General features: G+C 44.9%; 8 protein-coding genes and 1 non-coding gene across 9 annotated transcripts; 5 read left to right on the top strand and 4 right to left on the bottom strand. All coding sequences in view use genetic code 12, as the record gives it.

Annotated features, from left to right (window-relative positions):
• Positions 1–28: 28 nt before the first annotated feature.
• RPS7A (40S ribosomal protein eS7) lies at positions 29–595 on the bottom strand (the record flags this gene model as incomplete). Its single annotated transcript, XM_029032273.1, has 1 exon — positions 29–595. One exon carries the CDS (start codon positions 593–595, stop codon positions 29–31), a length of 567 nt encoding a protein of 188 aa, XP_028892588.1.
• A 1,355-nt stretch (positions 596–1,950) lies between these two features.
• RKI1 (ribose-5-phosphate isomerase RKI1) lies at positions 1,951–2,667 on the top strand (the record flags this gene model as incomplete). Its single annotated transcript, XM_029032274.2, has 1 exon — positions 1,951–2,667. The coding sequence occupies one exon, from the start codon at positions 1,951–1,953 to the stop codon at positions 2,665–2,667; it is 717 nt and encodes a 238-aa protein (XP_028892589.1).
• An 85-nt stretch (positions 2,668–2,752) lies between these two features.
• Positions 2,753–3,327, bottom strand: ARF3 (Arf family GTPase ARF3; the record flags this gene model as incomplete). Its single annotated transcript, XM_029032275.2, has 2 exons — positions 2,753–3,265; positions 3,313–3,327. 2 exons carry the CDS (start codon positions 3,325–3,327, stop codon positions 2,753–2,755), a joined length of 528 nt encoding a protein of 175 aa, XP_028892590.1.
• Positions 3,328–3,963: 636 nt separating this feature from the next.
• On the bottom strand, positions 3,964–6,207 carry CJI96_0000916 (DEAH-box ATP-dependent RNA helicase PRP43; the record flags this gene model as incomplete). The annotated part of the gene is made up of 1 exon (XM_029032276.2): positions 3,964–6,207. The coding sequence occupies one exon, from the start codon at positions 6,205–6,207 to the stop codon at positions 3,964–3,966; it is 2,244 nt and encodes a 747-aa protein (XP_028892591.2).
• A 2,007-nt stretch (positions 6,208–8,214) lies between these two features.
• On the top strand, positions 8,215–9,987 carry ABC1 (protein kinase COQ8; the record flags this gene model as incomplete). The annotated part of the gene is made up of 1 exon (XM_029032277.2): positions 8,215–9,987. One exon carries the CDS (start codon positions 8,215–8,217, stop codon positions 9,985–9,987), a length of 1,773 nt encoding a protein of 590 aa, XP_028892592.2.
• Positions 9,988–10,505: 518 nt separating this feature from the next.
• On the top strand, positions 10,506–10,577 carry CJI96_0000918. Its single transcript has one exon. It is a non-coding gene; the product is annotated as a tRNA-Glu (tRNA).
• A 709-nt stretch (positions 10,578–11,286) lies between these two features.
• On the top strand, positions 11,287–14,040 carry CJI96_0000919 (uncharacterized protein; the record flags this gene model as incomplete). Its single annotated transcript, XM_029032278.2, has 1 exon — positions 11,287–14,040. The coding sequence occupies one exon, from the start codon at positions 11,287–11,289 to the stop codon at positions 14,038–14,040; it is 2,754 nt and encodes a 917-aa protein (XP_028892593.2).
• A 132-nt stretch (positions 14,041–14,172) lies between these two features.
• RPA135 (DNA-directed RNA polymerase I core subunit RPA135) lies at positions 14,173–17,676 on the bottom strand (the record flags this gene model as incomplete). Its single annotated transcript, XM_029032279.2, has 1 exon — positions 14,173–17,676. One exon carries the CDS (start codon positions 17,674–17,676, stop codon positions 14,173–14,175), a length of 3,504 nt encoding a protein of 1,167 aa, XP_028892594.1.
• Positions 17,677–18,393: 717 nt separating this feature from the next.
• On the top strand, positions 18,394–19,056 carry CJI96_0000921 (S-adenosylmethionine-dependent methyltransferase; the record flags this gene model as incomplete). The annotated part of the gene is made up of 1 exon (XM_029032280.2): positions 18,394–19,056. One exon carries the CDS (start codon positions 18,394–18,396, stop codon positions 19,054–19,056), a length of 663 nt encoding a protein of 220 aa, XP_028892595.2.
• Positions 19,057–19,360: the final 304 nt, after the last annotated feature.

A 19,360-nucleotide genomic window follows, 5' to 3' on the forward strand; every position in this document is an offset into this window, starting at 1 on the left:
AGATTTACAAGTGAGCAGTGAAACACGCTTAGTAAACGTCACCTGGAATCTCGAAGACAACCTGCTTACCGGTCAACTTGTTGTACAACTGGGAGAAGGAGTCGAGCTTGTAGTCAACGGCAGAGGAGTCCTTGGAGTCCAACAAGACCTTCTGGATCTTAGAGCCACCAACCAAGTATCTGACTCTCTTACCGGTGATCTCGGTAGGGAACACCAAGTCCTCCAAGATCTTGTCGTGGACAGCGGTCAAGGTTCTGGATCTTGGTCTCTTCTGAAGCTTTCTGGACTTTCTAGCTGGCTTTGGCAAGATTCTTCTCTCAGCCAAGAACACAACGTGTCTGTCTGGGAACTTCTTCTCGAGCTCTCTAGTCAATCTGGTCTGAATCTTTCTGTAGCCGACCAAGGAAGGAACTGGCACGAAGATGGCAAGAGCCTTCTTACCGCCAGAGACCTCAAACTCTCTGACGGACTTGAACTGCAATGGTCTCAAGTCAGCCTTAAGGTCTGTCTGGGCTTCCAAGTCAATGAAGGCCTGGGCGACTTGCAACTCCAATTCGTTTGGGTTCTCGGACAAGATCTTGTTGGCAGCAGACATCTTGAATGGGGAGGATTCGCTGTGTAATTGAAGAAAGATGGGGGAAAATTTTTACAACTGCGAATGTACTTTGAAAAAAATGCGTTGGTGGGAGTGTATACAGGCAACTTTTCCTCCAAAGCACCTTCTCACTTTCTACCAAAGCTCTCATGGTGGGCTTCTCACTGATAGACGGAGCCGATTATGTGCAGGCTCATATATTAGCAGTTACTGAGAACAAGGTGCGAGGATATGTAGTAAAGAATGAGACACACGTGACAAGTGTGACTGCGAAGGACTACTAGGGGTGAAAGGCAAGGGACAGTAAACCCAACGAGTTCAGATGTAAGCCGATCGAATAAACGAAACGACTTGATAATACAGTGATTCTGCTGTCTCTGTGATTCTTGTCTTGTTTGACCTTTGTTTGTCTGCTTATTGCCCTTTGGCTGCGAAACTGCCTTGGTCCTGGTTGTATAGTGGCGATTTACTTCCCACATCAGAGTTAGATCTAGAAGTCACTATGATTGAGTTATTAATTGCTTGAAGTGAATTTGAAATTGTGTAAGATGTGCACAAGTCGCTTTTAGAGAGAAGGGCCATATGTCTTGTCTGTAGTAAACAAGCTCGTGGCCTCACAGTGGACTTTCTCAAACAGAAGGTGAAGTATGCAAAGAATAAATATGAAAGCAGAAACAGTCTTGTTTTCGGAAGATTCTATGCTTCGATTTGAATCATGATTACGGGGAGTGTATCTACATGCATGATACACAGTGTAAATTATCCACGTAGAATTCATGGCCTCTATAAGAGCCTAACGTGAGGGAACTTTCTTAGTCATCCAGTGCACTTTTGGCAAGTTTGGGAGCCAGATTGTTATACTCGGAGACCATATACTTTACACCATCAGGATAGTTTTGGACAGACTGTTTAGATTCGAAAGATATGCCAAAGTGGTGACGATCGCTAGTTTCGGATTTTCTGTAAATTCATTTTCAACAAGATACAAACCTCCTGCTGTAAAATCTATGAATTATCGTGCAATTGTATTTTGCTTATATAATGAGTTGGGCTCCGACTAAGGTATCACGCATTGCGATCTTTTCGCAGCCATCTCTCCAGATAACTACTGCCCCACTACAGGCCTACGTCGCTCCTTTTATTCCGCTTGAATGGAAAAATTATGCTCAATTTCAACAATTAGTTTCTCTCATCTCAATTTAAAAGCACTTACCTTCACTTTCGGCTGGTGTCTCACAACAAGTCTTGCAGTTGCTACCTTCATTGTCTCCTGCACAATCGGAGTCGGACCCCAGACTCGTTTCTTATGAGTAATGCTCCGGCTTATTCGGTGCTCAACACTTCAGATCAGAAACATGTCCAACTTAATAGAGTCTGCGAAAAAGGCAGCTGCCTACAGAGCTGTGGATGAAAACCTTCCTGACCATGTGAAAGTCGTAGGGGTGGGTTCAGGCTCCACAGTGGTTTATGCGGCAGAGAGGTTGGGCCAGTTGAGCAACAAGACTCTGTTCGTGTGTATCCCAACAGGATTCCAGTCGAAACAGTTGATCATCGACAATGGGCTTCTGATAGGCACAATTGAACAGTACCCTAAAGTTGATATTGCCTTTGACGGTGCTGACGAGGTGGATCCTCAGCTCAACTTGATCAAAGGTGGAGGTGCCTGCTTGTTTCAAGAAAAGCTCGTGGCTGAGGCAGCCAAAACGTTTGTGGTAGTTGCAGACTTCAGAAAGAAGTCACCTGATCACTTGGGTGTTCTGTGGAGAAGGGGCGTCCCAATTGAGATTGTGCCCAACTCCTACGCTAAGGTGACGCTCGATTTGAAAGCTTTGGGAGCAGAAAGTGTCGTGCTTAGACAAGGCGGCGCAGCTAAGGCCGGCCCGGTGATCACAGATAATAACAACTTTATCATCGATGCGGACTTTGGCTCTATCGAGGACCCTGCAATGTTGCATGCGAAGATCAAGAGTTTGGTTGGTGTTGTGGAGACAGGCTTATTTACGAATATGGCCGCTAAGGCCTATTTTGGTGAGGAAGACGGAGAAGTCTCAGTGTTGGAAGCTCACAAGTAGAAATTAGGGGTATATTACACGACTATGAAAAAAAGTAAGGAGTGACAAATATATCAAGCGGCGCTGTCAGCGCCCAAGACACCGTTCACTTGGAGTGGTTGGAGATCCAGCTCAAGGTCTCAGCCAAGCCAGTGCCATCAATGGCAATGGTGGGGATGACAGACCACACGTGCTGCCCGCTCAAGCTGTTCATGTCAAACTGCTCGATAAGGTCCTTGGGTTTGACGGCGTCAGGCACGTCCTGCTTGTTGGCCAACACGATCAACAAGCAGTCTGCCAACTCTTTGTCGTTGATGACACGCATCAACTCTTTCTTTGACTCCTCTAGACGGTCTTTATCTGACGAATCTACCACGTATATCAACGCGTTTGTGCCCGTGAAGTAGTGTCTCCACAACGGTCTGATACGCTCTTGTCCACCACAGTCCCATACCGCAAATGACACGTTCTTGTGCTTCACTGTCTCGACGTTGAATCCAACTGTGGGTGCTGTTTTAGATGTTTTGCCCAACTTAAGCTTGTAGAGAATGGTGGTCTTGCCAGCGTTGTCAAGACCCAACATGAGGATTCTCATCTCTCTGTTCTTGAAAAGACGTGACTGACGTTAGCATATCTCAAATAAGGATAGAGAATGTTCATACATACCACTAGAACACCCATTTTTCCTGAAGAATCGTGTGGGTATGTGAAAACACGGCTGGTGTAGGTGAGAATATGGCGTTCGGAATGTGCACTACGAGCGGTTGCAGAAAATGGAAAGGGGATCGCTAACCAGAAAGGGAATAGGAAAGATTTGGGCTTAACTCAAAAGATAGTAGCTAAAGGTGACCTGAATATGATCGCTAAGACCCTGAAGAATTTTCTAAGATTTTGGCCATTTTCTTTGTTGAGTTTCACGCCCTTTCCTCGGCTATCGTGTCGGCTATCGTACCATATTGAGTGTCCTTTGCAGTTGACTCAGAATGTCGATACAAAAGAGGTCATTTTCATACTTCGAGTAGAAAAAGAGAATAGCTGAAGATTTGTGAAGAGAGGAGTCGAGCAAATCAGATTCGAGCCAATACATTCATCCAAAAACGATGTCATCGTAAAGACTATCTCAACTGGACTTACCTAAGTAGCGTCGCGCATAAATTTTGACGGTACATCTAGCGCTGTGCGGCGCATTGACTTCAGCCCTGGTTTAAGCGAGACCACATTGGCCTGGCTGTATCATAACATTACAATTTACTAACAATTTTGCATCCCGTGATTGTCATCATCTGTGGATTATCTTTACATGCTCTATAAATACGGTTACCTTTTGCCAATGACCCTCTCCAATGAGAGCTTCACGTCTCCACGGGAGAAGTGATCTAAGTTGTAGTATTTGGGCGCCAACTCAACCAACCACTCAGGACGTACATTTGTCACCGTACGGATATAGTTCTTGGACGTGAGAACAAACTCGTTGTATATGACCCACTCATTCTCCTTGGCAAGCGTTGTGCTTGGGTGAATCAACACGTCCTGATTGTCCTTTACAGTGAGAAATCCTTTGTTGCCGCTCTTCTTCTTAGCAACTTGCATGAAAAATCCAGCTACAAGTGCCTTTCTGATGTTGTCCCAGTAGTTGCGGTCCTCAAACGGCGTCAGCACCAACTCCAAATCGTAACGTTCCATAAGACGACGCAATTGAGACCGAACATTCTTGGCTGACGTGAGGGAACGGTATGACAAGAAGTTGTCTCTGCACCACTGGTGCAAGCCAATTTCATATGCTTCGTAGGAGTTGAAAGCCTCGTAGACATTAAGCAATGTCAAGTGGTCACCATCGGGGTGAGCAAACGACATCTTGATCTCGTCCGCTCTCTTTCTAGCAGACGCTGGGCGAACGAACACGTTGGGGACAGACAAAAGTGCAACGATCGAAAGAATCTCTTCGGAACACTTGAATGCTGGAGATCCTATCAACATGACCGCCAACATTGGATCAAGAGGGAAATTTGATGCTAAACGTCCCAATGCAGTCAAGTCACCTTCGTCAGAGAGACACTGTAGGTAGTTGAGCTCTTCAAGAGCACGCATCATTGTCTCTGGTGCTGGAGGGTCCATGAAATCAAAGTGAACCAAATCATCGACACCCAATTTCTTGAGTTCAAGAACAGTAGAAGCCAAGTTAGAACGCAAAATCTCGGGGTAGGACTGCTCAATCAACTCCTTCTTGAATGCTTCTTCAGTGTACAATCTGAAACACTTACCGGGCCGCGTACGACCAGCACGACCAGCTCTTTGTTGGGCAGATGCTTTGGAGATTGGAGAGACTAACAAGGATTCGACTCTGATACGGGGATTGTACACTTTCTGCTTGGAGAAACCAGGATCAACCACGTACACGATACCATCGATGGTAAGCGAAGTCTCAGCAATGTTTGTTGACACAATAACCTTTCTTCCCGGTCTTCCGCCGGGTTTATGGTTCTCTGGTGCTGGCTCAAAAATTTTTTGCTGTTGATGAGGAGGTAATGAACCATACAATGGGTACACCTTGAGTGGCCCACAATCCTGCTCACGGATTAGCTCATCGCCCTCAAGTTGGATCTTTCTGCAAGCATCTTCAATTTCCTCTTCACCCGTCAAAAATAAAAGAACATCACCCTCGTCTTCTGTGGCATGAATTTGCAAGACTGTTCTTATGGCAGCATCCAAATAATCTTTTTGATATTCTGGAGTGTAGTAGATTTCCACAGGGTGAGTACGACCTGGAACAGCTAAAAGTGGAGCGTTGTGAAAGTATTGCTGAAATTTCTCAGCGTCTAACGTGGCTGACATGATTATAAGTTTGAGATCTGGTCTGCGCATGGTGACTTGTTTCAAAAGCCCCATCAATATGTCTGTTGCCAAGGTACGCTCGTGGGCCTCGTCTAGCATGATACACGAGTATCTCAGCAAGTCATGGTCCTCCATTGCCTCTCGCAAAAGCATACCATCTGTCATATACTTGAGAATAGTCTTTGGGGAAGTTTTATTTTCGAATCTGATCAGGTATCCGACTTCGTCGCCAAGTTGCACGTCCAATTCATCAGCGACTCTTTTGGCAACCGACATGGCCGCCACTCTTCTAGGTTGGGTACAAGCAACCATTTTCCCGTGGAGGTGAGGCATGTCATCATACAAGACAAATTGAGGAATCTGGGTTGTTTTACCAGAACCGGTCTCACCCACGAAAACCATGATTTGGGTGCTTTGGAAAGTCTTGAGAAACTCATCTCTCTGGGCATGCACGGGCAAATCTCTTCTTGTTTTCAAAATGTCGAAGTACTTCTGAGAAAACTTTTCTCCAGTAAATGGGTTTTGGGGCCCGTCTTCAAGTTTCTCTGCCAGATGAGCCGTGGTGTTGTGTCTTTCAACACCCTTGAACTCACCTCCATCGTGGAATTCCATCTTTTGCGGAGGTTGTGGGTGAGGGTGTTCTCTCAAGCTTTCCTCTGCCAACTCTGCCACTTTCTCAGCTTCTGAATCCATCAACTTCTGTTTTTTGTGCTTTTTTTTGTCGCCCATTATAGTATATCGAAGAGATGAGGTTTTGACATGAGGCATCTCTTCTGGAGTGGTACCTCAGTACACCAGCAGGATTTTGCAGCCATTATGAATGCAATGGGGTGAAAACGAAGAGGAGACAGATTGAAATGAGCATTTTCATACTTTGAGTAGGTTTTGATACATTTGTTACCACCAAGGATACATCATCATTTTCAAGGGCTTTGGGTGTACAGTGCAAGCATGTCAGTACCACAGTGTAGAGAGAAATACTGACCGTTGAATATAAAAACAACAACAACAAAAAAAAAAAAAATATATATTCGTTATCGGTCGATGACTGAGCTCTCCTTCTGGACCAAGCATCTATCAAGCGAAGTTGAACTTGAGCATCTGGGCTGAACGTGCCTCAAGTGTTGCCATCTTCGATTACGCATCTAACTACCTCGGCAGTGGCGCTCTCTCAAAGATGGATCATACATTTAAAAGAGTATGGTTCAGCGGCTACAGCATAGTCAAATGATGCTTTAGTAGTGTAGGGTCCGGAGGTATACTGAGAAGTCAGCTCCAGAGAAAACATCACATTCGCACGTTGGACAACTTGTTCTAAAGGGCACACATAAATACTCGATGAGCACTGCCCTTACGGCTATAGGACTCATTGATTGCAATTTGTAGTGCCTCTATGGAAGGATCCCAGTGTATAGAAAAATTTTTTTGCAGCGGGAGATACTCTAAGTCCAGCATGTCCATTGTAGCAACTGTATAAACCGATTACAGACAAATTACAGCCCAGTCTCAGGCCTTGCTCCATACGTACCAGGATACCCAGTAGCAAGAACCATATACATTTCATTCCCAAGCTCCAACCCCACTTCCATGTTCTAATCTACAGTGGAGTACAATACCAATTTTCCATCTCGATAGGCTTTTTCTGATTTCGTCAAGAGTCGTCTATCCACTCGGTCTTAACCGGCCGCCGAACCCATTCGCCTATTTCTGAGAGACTGCACTGGGTGCTATTGTGGTAGCAGCGCGGAGGTAAGCAACATTAGTGCCAGAGCAAACCTGAGGCCCTCGGGCCAAGCAAGACTCTATATGGGAGACAAGTGAGCAACCCATGGGAGGAAGGAGAAAGAGCAGAGTAAATTGCAAACTCAAAGAATTAATGCAAAAATGACAACAAGAAAAAAAAATTAAGACCCTGGTCAGCTTGGTCGTGTTCCATGAAACGCTATGGATCTTCACCTCATCCAGAAAACCGTTAAAAATCTCCCCACGGCCTTATCTTCCAACTTCCGTTCCCCCATTCTCCAGTGCGCCTTCTCGGCTCTTGTTCTGTCTATAGGGCTGCGTCTGGGGAACACCTCACAAACAGCACCTGGCACTCTCCATCCAACTCCATACAAGATATCAGAAGAGAAAACCACAAATTAAAAATTATCAAAGAAAAAACGGAAAAACCGACCCCCACTTCGAAAGTGTCCTCCCCACTGCGGCCGTTTTCTGTCAAAATTAGTATTTTTTACCTCCTCTTTGTCCCTGGTTGCAAAAGGTCTCGGTCGCACTTTAGCCCACCGTGCGCTGGGCGGGTCTCGCGCCAGCCTCCAGCGGCCGCACGGCCGAGAAGAGCCTTGGCTGCCAGCAGAGGCCTTGGGAGGCAGCAGTTAGGGCTGACCCAAGTGAGCCCGGAAACTAGTGACTAAAAAGGGCAAGGAAGTAAATTTTTTTTTCTTATTCTTTTTCATTTTGCCACTCTTGAAATCTTGACTTTCCCCTTATAGCGCGTTTGTCCCGCTCTTACCGTTTTTGTCTTCACCTTCTTGCTTTCTTTCGTTGGCGGCACCTTGTGTTCCGTCCCCAGGTGGGCCCCAGATCACAGGCTCCAAACGCGCACCGGGAAAAAAAAATTTAGCAAGCACTTCACTTGTTGCAGCCGTCTGTGCGACCAAAACTACTTGTCTACATTCACGCTAACTACACTCTTTCTCACCACACTTCCTATTGCTTTTGCTCCATTCGTCGCTCATGTCCAGAAAAGCTGTTTTTGACGTCTACGCCATCCTGGGCGCTGCGTCCAGAGTCGCCAGACACAGCGCCTCCATCGCTTCCGCCGATGCTTCACGCTGCTGGTCCAAGCTGTTCTTGGTGGCCCAGGCAAAGAAGCTCGACTCGAGCGGGCCTATGTGGACCGACCTTCGAGGCAAGGCCCGGGCTGCCAGGTCTCAAAAGAGACACTTCGCTACGTGTAGCGTGGCCAGAGAACCCACCCACCGTTCCCATAAACATCCTCAACTCACCACGGTCCACCAACACCCGCAGCATAGTCACCACCACCACCACCACCACCACCACCACGACAGAAACTACTCCACGAAGTCCGTCAAGCTATTTGTGGAGGAACATGAGGAGAAATCGGCAGACCCCAGCCACCACAATGTCAAGAAGGTGATTGGCGGGGCCAAAGTGAAACCCTCGTTTGATATGTCTCAGCTGGAGGTACCCAGTACCCGGTTGGCCAGAATGTTTCACTACGGTTCCTTGGCTGCGGGAATGGGCATCTCGGCTGCTTCCCATGGCTTGAGACAAGTTGCACAGGGCAACGGCTCGTCCCTCAGCATGAAGAAGTTGTTTTTGAGTCCGGCAAACATCGAGAGAATGGCCAAGAAGTTCAGCAAAATGAGAGGCGCAGCTCTCAAAATCGGACAAATGATGTCTTTTCAGGACGCTTCTATCTTGCCTGCTGAAATCCAGCAGATCCTCTTACGTGTTCAGAATCTGGCCCATTACATGCCTTTGGCCCAGTTGGAGCGTATTATGACTGCTGAGTTGGGCCGTGACTGGCGTAAGAACTTGTTTTCCTCATTTGACGATGTTCCCTTTGCTGCTGCTTCTATTGGACAGGTCCACAACGCTGTCACTGAGGACTTGACCCCAGTGGTCGTCAAGGTTCAATACCCTGGTGTGGTCGAGTCCATTGACTCTGACTTGAACAACTTGCTCATGCTCCTAACTGCATCTTCCATTTTGCCTCGTGGGTTGTTTTTGGATAAGACAATCGCCAATGCTCGTGTTGAGCTTAAGTGGGAGTGTGACTACATTCGTGAAGCCCAGAACTTGGTTCGCTTCAGAGAACTACTTGAGAACGATCCTGTGTTTGAGGTTCCAAGAGTTCTTCACAAGATGTCTGGGGAACACGTGTTAACAATGGAGAAGATGGGTGGTACCGAGATTGTTAAAGGCAACTGGGACCAGAAGACAAGGGACTGGATTGCCACTAACATCATGAGACTTTGTCTCACAGAGTTGAAGACTTTCCGTTTTATGCAGACAGACCCCAACTGGGCCAACTTCTTGTACAATGAGAAGACACACAAGATTGAATTGTTGGACTTTGGCGCTGCTCGTGAGTTCGAAGATAACTTTGTGGATAACTATGTTGAGATCTTGCGTGCTTCGGTCCGCAAAGATCGCGAGGCTGTGCGTGAGTATTCCCTCAAGGCTGGGTTCTTGACAGGTTTGGAGTCTCCAGCCATGGTGAAGGCACACGTGGACTCAGTAATGGTATTGGGTGAAGCTTTCTGTCCTCAACCAAACCACAAGCCATTTGATTTCTCCAATCAGACTATAACTGATAGAGTTAGAGACAACATCGGTTTGATGTTGAATGAAAGATTGACACCTCCCCCCGAGGAGACTTATTCCTTGCACAGAAAGATGAGCGGAGTGTTCTTGTTGTGTGCTAAGTTGAAGGCTACCGTCCCTTGTGAACAGTTGTTCAAGGACATTGTTGGCTACTAATTTTTATGACTACGACGCTAATGCTGTATATAGATGATATTTAAAACTGTTGGCCCGATCTTTAAATCAGGCTTTTACGACGGATGATTTGGTTTATAAAGTTAATTGATTTACATGTTATTTTGCTTGACTATTATTTTTTTTTTCTTTTTTTTTTTTTTTTAAGACATCATCATCCGATTAAAGTGAATACAACTATATCACTATAGAAAGGTTCAATGTCTGGAAGATTATAATTTCATGCTCCTGCTTCCACTTGGAGGCATTCTTGAAAGTCGCTTGAGCTTCATGGTACACTTTTACATGATTCTACGGTAATTTAGATAGACCGACACTTACGTACTTTTTTTTGAAGGAACTAACAGCTCTAGGAACACTTTTTTGGAACTACAAAACCTTTTTTATGTGCCAATAATGCCTAAGGCTAAGTAAAGGATATATGAGAGAGATTTTTGCCATAATATTAGAACTTTGCAATATGCGATATATACTAAACTAATTGCCAAATTTGTAAGTTATCCGATATAGTGTAACGGCTATCACGGTTCGCTTTCACCGAGCAGACCGGGGTTCGACTCCCCGTATCGGAGCTTTCATTTTTTTTTTTGGCTTTTAATTTTTTTTTTTTTTCCCAAATATAACTCATTCTTTCTGTAAGCATAAACGTAATCATTTTATCTTAAGACCAGGTCAAGAGTGCCTTGGGCAGTATCTATATCAACCATTCTAGCGTGAGGCTTCTTTATATACACATAATCTGGGGTCGCACCTTAAACATTGTACGATATATCGCTAGCGCCTTTCAAAGTATTCACGGGTATCAAAATTTCGGACGCAGAAAGCACACTCAAAAAGGCTTTGCCAACCTCAGACCTAAAGCAATGGTCGGTCACAAGCAACTCAAGAGACCAAAGGTCTCCCCTTTTAGCCGACATTCCCAGAGCTCAACGGCTGGCTCCTCGTACTCCGAATGAACCTGAAATTGACTTGAGACTGTATTTCCAGGGCACGACGGCGAGTCTCAGCCGTTCGTTAGCTAAGTCATCCTCAGTAATTCTTCCAGATAGTGGGCAGAAAGTGTACAGACTGAATCTGTTCTTCAGTAATGAGTTTGAGTCGTTTCACGATGACTCGTTGCAAGACTCTGAGTACTCCGAGACGTCTGGTACCATCGGACGTGATAACCACGGTTACTCGTATATGTTTATCAGGAGGCTTTGTCGTCGAGCGTGCAAGTTATATCATGATGAGCAGTTTCGAAATGTGTTCAAATGCTCTGTCGCTTACCTTGTGGCATCGATGGGAGTGTACTGGAGTCCGTTCGATAAGTTTTTAGGAACCACTGATTCCAAGCATGTTGTTGCAACCACAGCTGTTTACTTTCATCCAGCAAGAACCAAAGGCTCAATGCACCAGCTGATCATGTTCGTGCTCATATCCTTGTTGTTTAGTTTGTTTGTGTCACTTGCGTGCCGCTCAACGTCGACTTTCTTCTTCAATAATGGCGAAGATGAGATAAGTTTTGGTATCGACCTCATCATCAGTTCCGTTGGCCTTGCATTCATTGCATTCATGAAGCAAAAAGTTAACAAACAACCTTTCAACACCGCATGTTCTTTGACGTCAATTTCTTTGGTAACTTGTATTGTAAAGGAGGGTGCTCTTAACTCCTCAGTCATTCCTTTAAAGAGGTTATTGTCTACTTCTCAAGTTGTGTTTGTGGGTTCTTGTGTTTCTGTAGCGACGTGCTATATTCTTTGGCCCAAGAGTGCAGTCAAGACGCTACGAAAGTCCTTGAACGATAGTTTTAACATTATGTCCCTGCTCTTATCTGTGACCACATATCGATTCTTGCATGGCGAGAAACTTACTCAGAAAGACATGGAGATCTTCTCCCAGCTACAAAAGAAGGCCAATGATCTACAGGGTAGCTTAGAGGAGGCAGGGTATGAGCTACGCTGGGTGGGGAAAGAAGCGGAGTTCTCCAGCTACAGTAAAATTGTGGATGCCACCATTTCTCTTACAAGCCATTTGCAGGCTTTGAGATCGTCTCTTGAGATGCAATGGCAACTTCTTCACGAGCAAGACCGAGATAACAGAGACACGGAAGATGTAAACGGAGAGGATAGAGTCTCTGATGCTTGTTCAAGCAAAAGTCTTGACAGCTATCGATCAGGCGAAATACGCGTGTCTATGTCGGTGGATAATTTAATCAAGTTGCCCAATGCTAGTGGCGATCATCAGACAGAAGATACTGACCAAACTGCAATGTATCCTAATCAACTCTTTGACTTGTTTGTCTTCTACTTGGCCCCATCGATCAAGCTGTTTGTGTTTACCGTGAAGGAGGTTTTAAGTGCTGTTCCATTTGAGCGTAAGTATATTGGAGATCAGCATCAAAGTGTCTTCGTCAAATCGTCGAATTATCAAAACTCGCTTAGAAAGGCTGTGGAGTTGTTTCAAGAGAAGCAAGCCAACTCATTCAAGAAGCTTTACTCGCAAGACATTTTCAAGCCAGATAATGAGATGTTTAAAACAGATCAGGAGGAGGTAACGGCATGTTGTGGCAATTTTGCATCGTTGTTAGCTCTTTATGGCGATGAGTTGATTCGGTTCTTGCAGCTTACTGAACACTTTGAACTTGTTGCTAAATCCAGGCCTAGAAGCTGGTCTTTTCTCAAATTCTGGAGACAGCAAGGAGACTCAAATGAAAAGCAAAGGCAATATGAAGCAGACTTCATCGAAGCACTCCGTGAATTCAAAGCTCAGTTCAGCTCAATGAATAGCGTTCGACCAACAGAAACCACTGGCCTACTCTCCCGGAAGGATAAAATTAATCATTTCAGAAAACGACTATGGGAGTCATTATACTTTTTTCGAAGAGTGGACATCCAATTTGGTCTTCGCGTAGGTGTTGGAGCATTTTGCATATCGATATTTGCATTTTTACCACAAACAAAGGATCATTTTGTTATTTGGCGATTGGAGTGGGCGTTAGTGATATACTGCATCATGATGAGCAAATCATTAGGCGGCACAACCATGACAGCAAAGTGGCGTTTTATCGGAACATTCCTTGGAGCTTTCATAGCTTGGGTAGTTTGGGATTTGACTGACGGTAATGTTTTCGCCCTAGCGACTACCGGATTTCTTCTTTCGATACCATGTTTCCGCATCATCATCTACTGGAAGAAAAACAATCCATTTGGCCGGTTCATACTTTTGACATATAACTTGACTGCCCTTTATTCATACAGCATGACTCAAAAAGACTCGGAGGATGATTACGAAGGGGGCGAGAAGCCCATAGTTTGGGAAATCGCCTACCACAGATTTGTGTCGGTGTCAATTGGTATCGTCTGGGCGTTGTTTGTTGCAACTTGTTTTCTTCCTAACAGTGCTAGAAAACGCCTTAAGTCTGGACTTACTGTGTTATGGCTACGCATGGGTGTGATATGGAATAGTGACCCTTTGGAATATAAAACATTTGATCATCATCCTCCCAGACTTGTCGGCCTCAAGGACTACAGAGGTACAAGCAACCTCCTTTCGGAATGTCAAACATTGCTTAAACAGGCTCCTTTGGAATTGCGACTAAAGGGAAGCTTCCCTAAAAAAACTTATGAGGATCTCTTAAGGAGCACATCAAACATCTTAGATGCCTTTCAAAATATCAAGTTGATGATCGAAGTTGATCCGTGGTTGTCACAAAATGAGGAGTTTGTACTCAAGTACATCGAAAATGAGCGTGAAGAGCTTGAGCATCGAATATTTTTGATATTTTATATGATTGCAAGTGCTCTAGCACTTGGCTTCCCGCTTCCATCGAAGCCCGCATCCACCGAACATGCTAGGAACAGAATGCTTCTTAAGCTTAGTGAGGTAAGGTCCAAATCAATGAGTGATGATCTTCAGCTCTCTAATGAAGACTACGTGCTTTTGTACTCTTATCTTTTGGTGACATCGACAATCACAAAAGAGCTTGATCAAATCCTCAAGCTTATTAAGAAGCTTCTTGGTGGGTTCTCGGAGGAAATCTTTTACTTGGTTTGATGATGTGTAATTGGAACGTGCCAATATGTCAGTACATCAAGTTGTCAAATGCTACTTGATAACTTTCGTGTATAAATGCGTGTATTGTTTATCCTATTTCTAAATTCACATACTTGTGAATGTCAATGCAAATTATTGAGGTTCAACATTGTACCTCATCTTGATACCCATAGCGGCTAACTCCGAGTCCAAATATTTCAAAACGAACGGAATGGCAACAGTCGTTGTATTGTCGCCGCCCACAAACTTAGTACCCAGTCCGTCCTCCCAAATATCAGCTTCATTTACTTGCTGTCCGCTTTTGGCGTAAGTCTCGAATTTCTCAGCACATCCACGGCATCTAATAGACGCAAAAGTTCCAATGCGTGGGACAGACATCTGGGTATTTAGCAAAGAGCCACATGTACGACAAATTGGTGTTTGAGTATAATCAGAACAATTCAACAATCTGTCCTGAAGTAAGTAGGATGTACCATGACCAATCAAGGCATCCCTTTCCATCTCACCCACACGGATACCACCGTTTCTCTTACGACCCTTGACGGGCTGCATAGTCAAAGAGTTGACAGGTCCGGTTGATCTCACCTGGAACTTGTCGTTGACCATATGTCTCAATCTCTGATAGTAGACGACTCCGATGTAAATGTCGCAACGAAGTTCTTCACCGGTAACACCAGAATACATCGGTTCGTTACCGTGGTAATTGTAGCCAGCCTTCCTCAACTGTTCTCCAAAGTAGTCAGCGGGGGTATCACTTTCACTGAATGTCCATGGAGTAGAGTCTTGAGCAATACCGTGCATGGCACCAGCTTTACCGGCAAGAGACTCGACAAACATACCGATGGTCATACGAGATGGGAAAGCGTGAGGATTAATGATAACATCAGGCTGGATTCCACTCTCGGAGAAAGGCATATCAATCTGTGGCCATTTTCTAGAACAAACACCTTTTTGACCGTGTCTCGAAGAGAACTTATCTCCTATCAATGGTGCTCTAGTAACTCTAAATTTGATGGTGAGCTGTTGACATTCTGAGTCCCCTGTTTCGTCAGCCAAGAGTTTGACCTCTTCGATATAAGCAGGCTCACTCGAATGGTACGTCTTAACCCTAGTTTTGCCTATAGTGTCATCATAGTATGCACAGATTGGGTCGCCCTCTTCAACGTGAACACCAATGATTGGCAATCCATCGTCATCCAACTTTTCTTTCCATGCCTCTGGATAGTCATCATCGCCGAAACCTAAGTGCTGAATGATCGGGTCACCTCTCTTACGGGATGTAGAAAGATCGACCTTCTCAACCTTGTAGACTGTACCGTAGCCAAAGCCTCTTTCATCAGCAGACTTATTGATAATCATAGCATCATCCATATCATAACCAGTGTAAGAAATGACAGCAACAACTGCGTTCATACCGTTGGGAAAGTTGTCCATACCGTAATCATCGTATAGATTTGCTTTCACAATAGGTGTCTGACCAGTTTGTAGTCTATAGAGCTTGTTGTCTGATCTGTGAACCAATGCGGTACCCGGCGTACCCATGGTTTGCTTACCCATCTGACACTGATACATGTTTCTAGGCGACTGGTTAAAGTCAGAAAATGGAGTCAAATTAGCCAAAATAGACAAAATGTTGGTTGGAGCCCACTCAACGTGTGTATGGATTTTAGGCTCAATCTCTTGCGGGGTGACAGCAATATTCATGTAAACTTGCTCGAATGGGCCCAAGATATCTTCCTTTTCCAATGGCAAATACTTCGTTGGTCTCATCATTCTGGAGCGGCCGCTGAAAATAAACAAACCAGGATACTGACCCTTGGAAGACGGAGGAACGTAACCAATTTCCAAATCGAGAGGTAAACCCTTTTGACCATTGACTTTCCAGTACCTCAAGGATTCAGCCACGATCTTACCCTGCTCGTGAGTAGTCCAGCCGACAATACGACCGTCCAATTGAACACAGCACATCTTGGGCCCCGCGGCGAAAGTATGAGCGGGCGAGACACCCAACTTAGCCAACGCAATAGGTATTTGAGAAACGTCGGAATCTTCTGTTGAAATCTTACATTTGTGAGCTAAGTGATTCAATAAACCACATGGAGAACCATCGGGTGTGTGCACAGGACATAAGAAACCCCAAGATTCTGGTAACAACTTCCTGACAGTTGTTGTCTTCAACTCCGCAAAAAAGGAACCTCTATGAACCATTCTAAAATGGGAGATGAATCTGTGGAAGTTAATCTTTTCAGCAACAACAGTATAACCAGACACTTGCTGCAAGTCCAAGCCCGACTGAGAAACAAGATTACCGGTAGAGAGGAAATATTGCAATTTTTGACCCACATTCTCATTTACTCTCATGAAGACACGGGACATGTACTTTCTGTCATTGAAATTCACTCTGTTTCCTCTGTTGATGTCCGAAGTGATCTGAACTTTGATGTTCTGTAAGTACTCTTCGATCTTCTCTTTAATAATCATCCCGTAAAGGAACCCACCCAACAAGACCTCTTGATGCTGAGTAGCATCTGGATTGTCAGGACAGCAATCGCCGGCAACCAAGGTGTATAACTTACGGATCATGAACAATAACATGCGGAACTTGTCTGCATTTTTAGGCAAGTGAACGAGAACAATCTTCTTGATGAGCTCCTTTCCGACGTCTATGTCTGACATGTCTGCGGGAGCATCGAGAACGATTCTGAACTTATCACCCAAGTATGCCAAGGTCTCCTTTTGCGAGTAAAGGTCGTAGGTTTTGTAGGTTCTAAGCAAAAGTTCGAGACGATCAGTCAAGAAGGAGTTGGAAGTATCGGAAGCAACAATTCCGTCGAAAATTTCTCTGTCGTTGGTCTCCATCAATGCCTTCAAGATCATCACTACTGGCACCAAGTACTCGTTCTTACGCCACGAGAATCTGAAGGTGACATTTCCATCTTTCAAATAGTGTAAAACATTGGTCTGGGAAGTCTGGTCCGGCCGAACACATCTAATCTGACATCCGAACTTCGTGTAAGATGCACCTCTGTTACCGAACGAAGGACGAATAAGAGCCATGGGATGGTTTCTTCTTTGGACAATCAACATACGAATCAATTTTTCGATACCATTCACAATGAAGTAACCTCCCAACTCGTCACTTTCCTCTTTGGCAGCGACTAGCTCGTTTGGAGACAATCTTTCCAAATGACATCTGTTGGTATTGAGCATAATAGGCACCTGACCAGCATCACGGATTTCGGAGACCTCCTCTCCTCCATTCACCAGCCACGTTACCTTCAACATCAACTTACCTCTGTAGGTGGTCATTCTCTCTCTGCACTCTGAGGGGAAAGTCTTTCGATTTACTGAAAGCTTATCTGTGGGAGGCACCGCAGGTTTAGCCAACTGGACAGAGTCCACTCTGATTTCAAGCTTGTTGCCTAGTCTCAATTCATCCGTCGAATCAAATATCGTCTTGGTGCCAATATCCTTGACACCTAAGTTGAGAAGGCCTCCTCCAGGCCCTTCGGTGAGGGCATTGAAGGAGCCGATGTGAGGCGCCACGGCGTCCGCTAGAAGTGGGAAGGCCGATTTATCTTTGGGAGGGTTCTTGAACCTCTGCTCACGTTCGAGAGTCCTAAATTGGGCCCCCATGATGTGGTGATCTAGGCTTATGAAGGTTGGTACACTGGAACTTTTTTTTTTTGCTGATGAGATGAAGCGATGCCTGGTGCAGGCAACAGGTGCATATCTTGGGCACGTGTGGAAAGTCACGAGGCCGACAAGGGAAGATATTCTGAAGACGCCAATTATGGCGTCCAAGCATCTTGGAGAAATGAAAAAAGCATTCAGGTTTTTATGTGATGCAAGTCTTGGGTCGTTACTGTGGCCCTCTCCTGAACATGGGGTACAATTGGAGACGATTCTTCATGGTCCTGCGCTGCTCATATACGGTGCCGTAGTAACGTAATAAAGTTGTATTGCATTATCTATATATCGAACATAAAATACGGGATAAGAATCCAGAGTGTAGATGTTTTGTTGAATAGCTCAAAGTTGTCTTTATATTCTCTTTATTTTCTACTGATTAGTGCTAGCTTGGCTGCGAAAGGCCTGACAAAATGTTGAGAGAGCAGAATGTACTAACATTGAGCCAAACCAAATTGTAGCATACTATCCCTGGTTGCAGTACTGCAAAATTGATTCAGGATTTCATAAGACCCAGCCTTGCATATTCATTTTTATTGCTTCCGCTGGGCATGTATTTCCTCCATCGCTTCTTGGCCTTGAGTTGAGCATCGCAATGAGTATATTAAGTGCACTCTCCGAAGAAGCTGGAGCAGGCGATCTTCCATCTTCAATAATCCTACAATGCTTCCAACTCCGGAAGTTGCTGTGGACGACAATGTGTATGAACCAGCAGAGGACTCATTTCTCCTACTAGACTGTTTCGAGAAAGTGATGGAGCCTTTGCAGCTGAAATATACATGTCCAGTGGTCTGTGAAATAGGTGCCGGCTCAGGTGTCGTCACGGCGTTCCTCAAATTGCATATATTTCCTGAAGCTTTATACCTAGCTACTGATGTCAATCCTACAGCATGCTCCACGATACGAGCCACACTCAGAAAGAATAAGGCAGAAACTGCTTCTGGGTCTGTTTCTGTTCTCCAGATGAGCCTAATGTCTGGCATAAGAGAAAAAGCTATAGACATTCTCTTATTCAATCCGCCTTACGTTCCAGCCGAAGAGGTTCCTGAGATTCCGAAGACAGACAGCGACTACACATGGCTCGACTTGGCGCTCCTAGGAGGTCCCGACGGAATGGTGGTCACATGGCAGGTTTTGGACCATTTAGACGACCACTTAGCGCCAGGTGGAATTGCTTTCATACTATTTTGTGCGAGAAACAAACCGGAGGAAGTTGCTTCCATCATGAGAAGTCGAGGATGGCTCGTGGAGACAGTGATACATAGGAAGGCTGGATGGGAGGTACTCAGTGTTCTTCTGTTTACCAGAGGTAGTGTTGAAGGATAACTATCTTTCATTGAAGAAGTTCGAAATTGAATGAAAGGTCAATTCATATACTTGGGTTGCAGGGTTAGTTTTTAGTCTGGACACAACGCAGAGTTTGCATCCAATTACGGTGTGGACTGAATCATATGAGGAGTTACTTGAGAGTCTCAATGTGAACTTCGAAAACGTTATATTGAGTTTTGTCGGCTTATTTGAATGTGAGATGGGTTGTTTTCACTGAGGAGTCTGAGTTTTGCAGCCATCGATGAAGAACCCCTGAGTTCACAGAAGTATAGACACTACTTAAAATGAATTCAAGTTAATT

The sequence above is a fragment of the Candidozyma auris genome, chromosome 1, assembly GCF_003013715.1.
Source record: "Candidozyma auris chromosome 1, complete sequence".
Classification (NCBI taxonomy): Eukaryota; Fungi; Ascomycota; class Pichiomycetes; order Serinales; family Metschnikowiaceae; genus Candidozyma; species Candidozyma auris.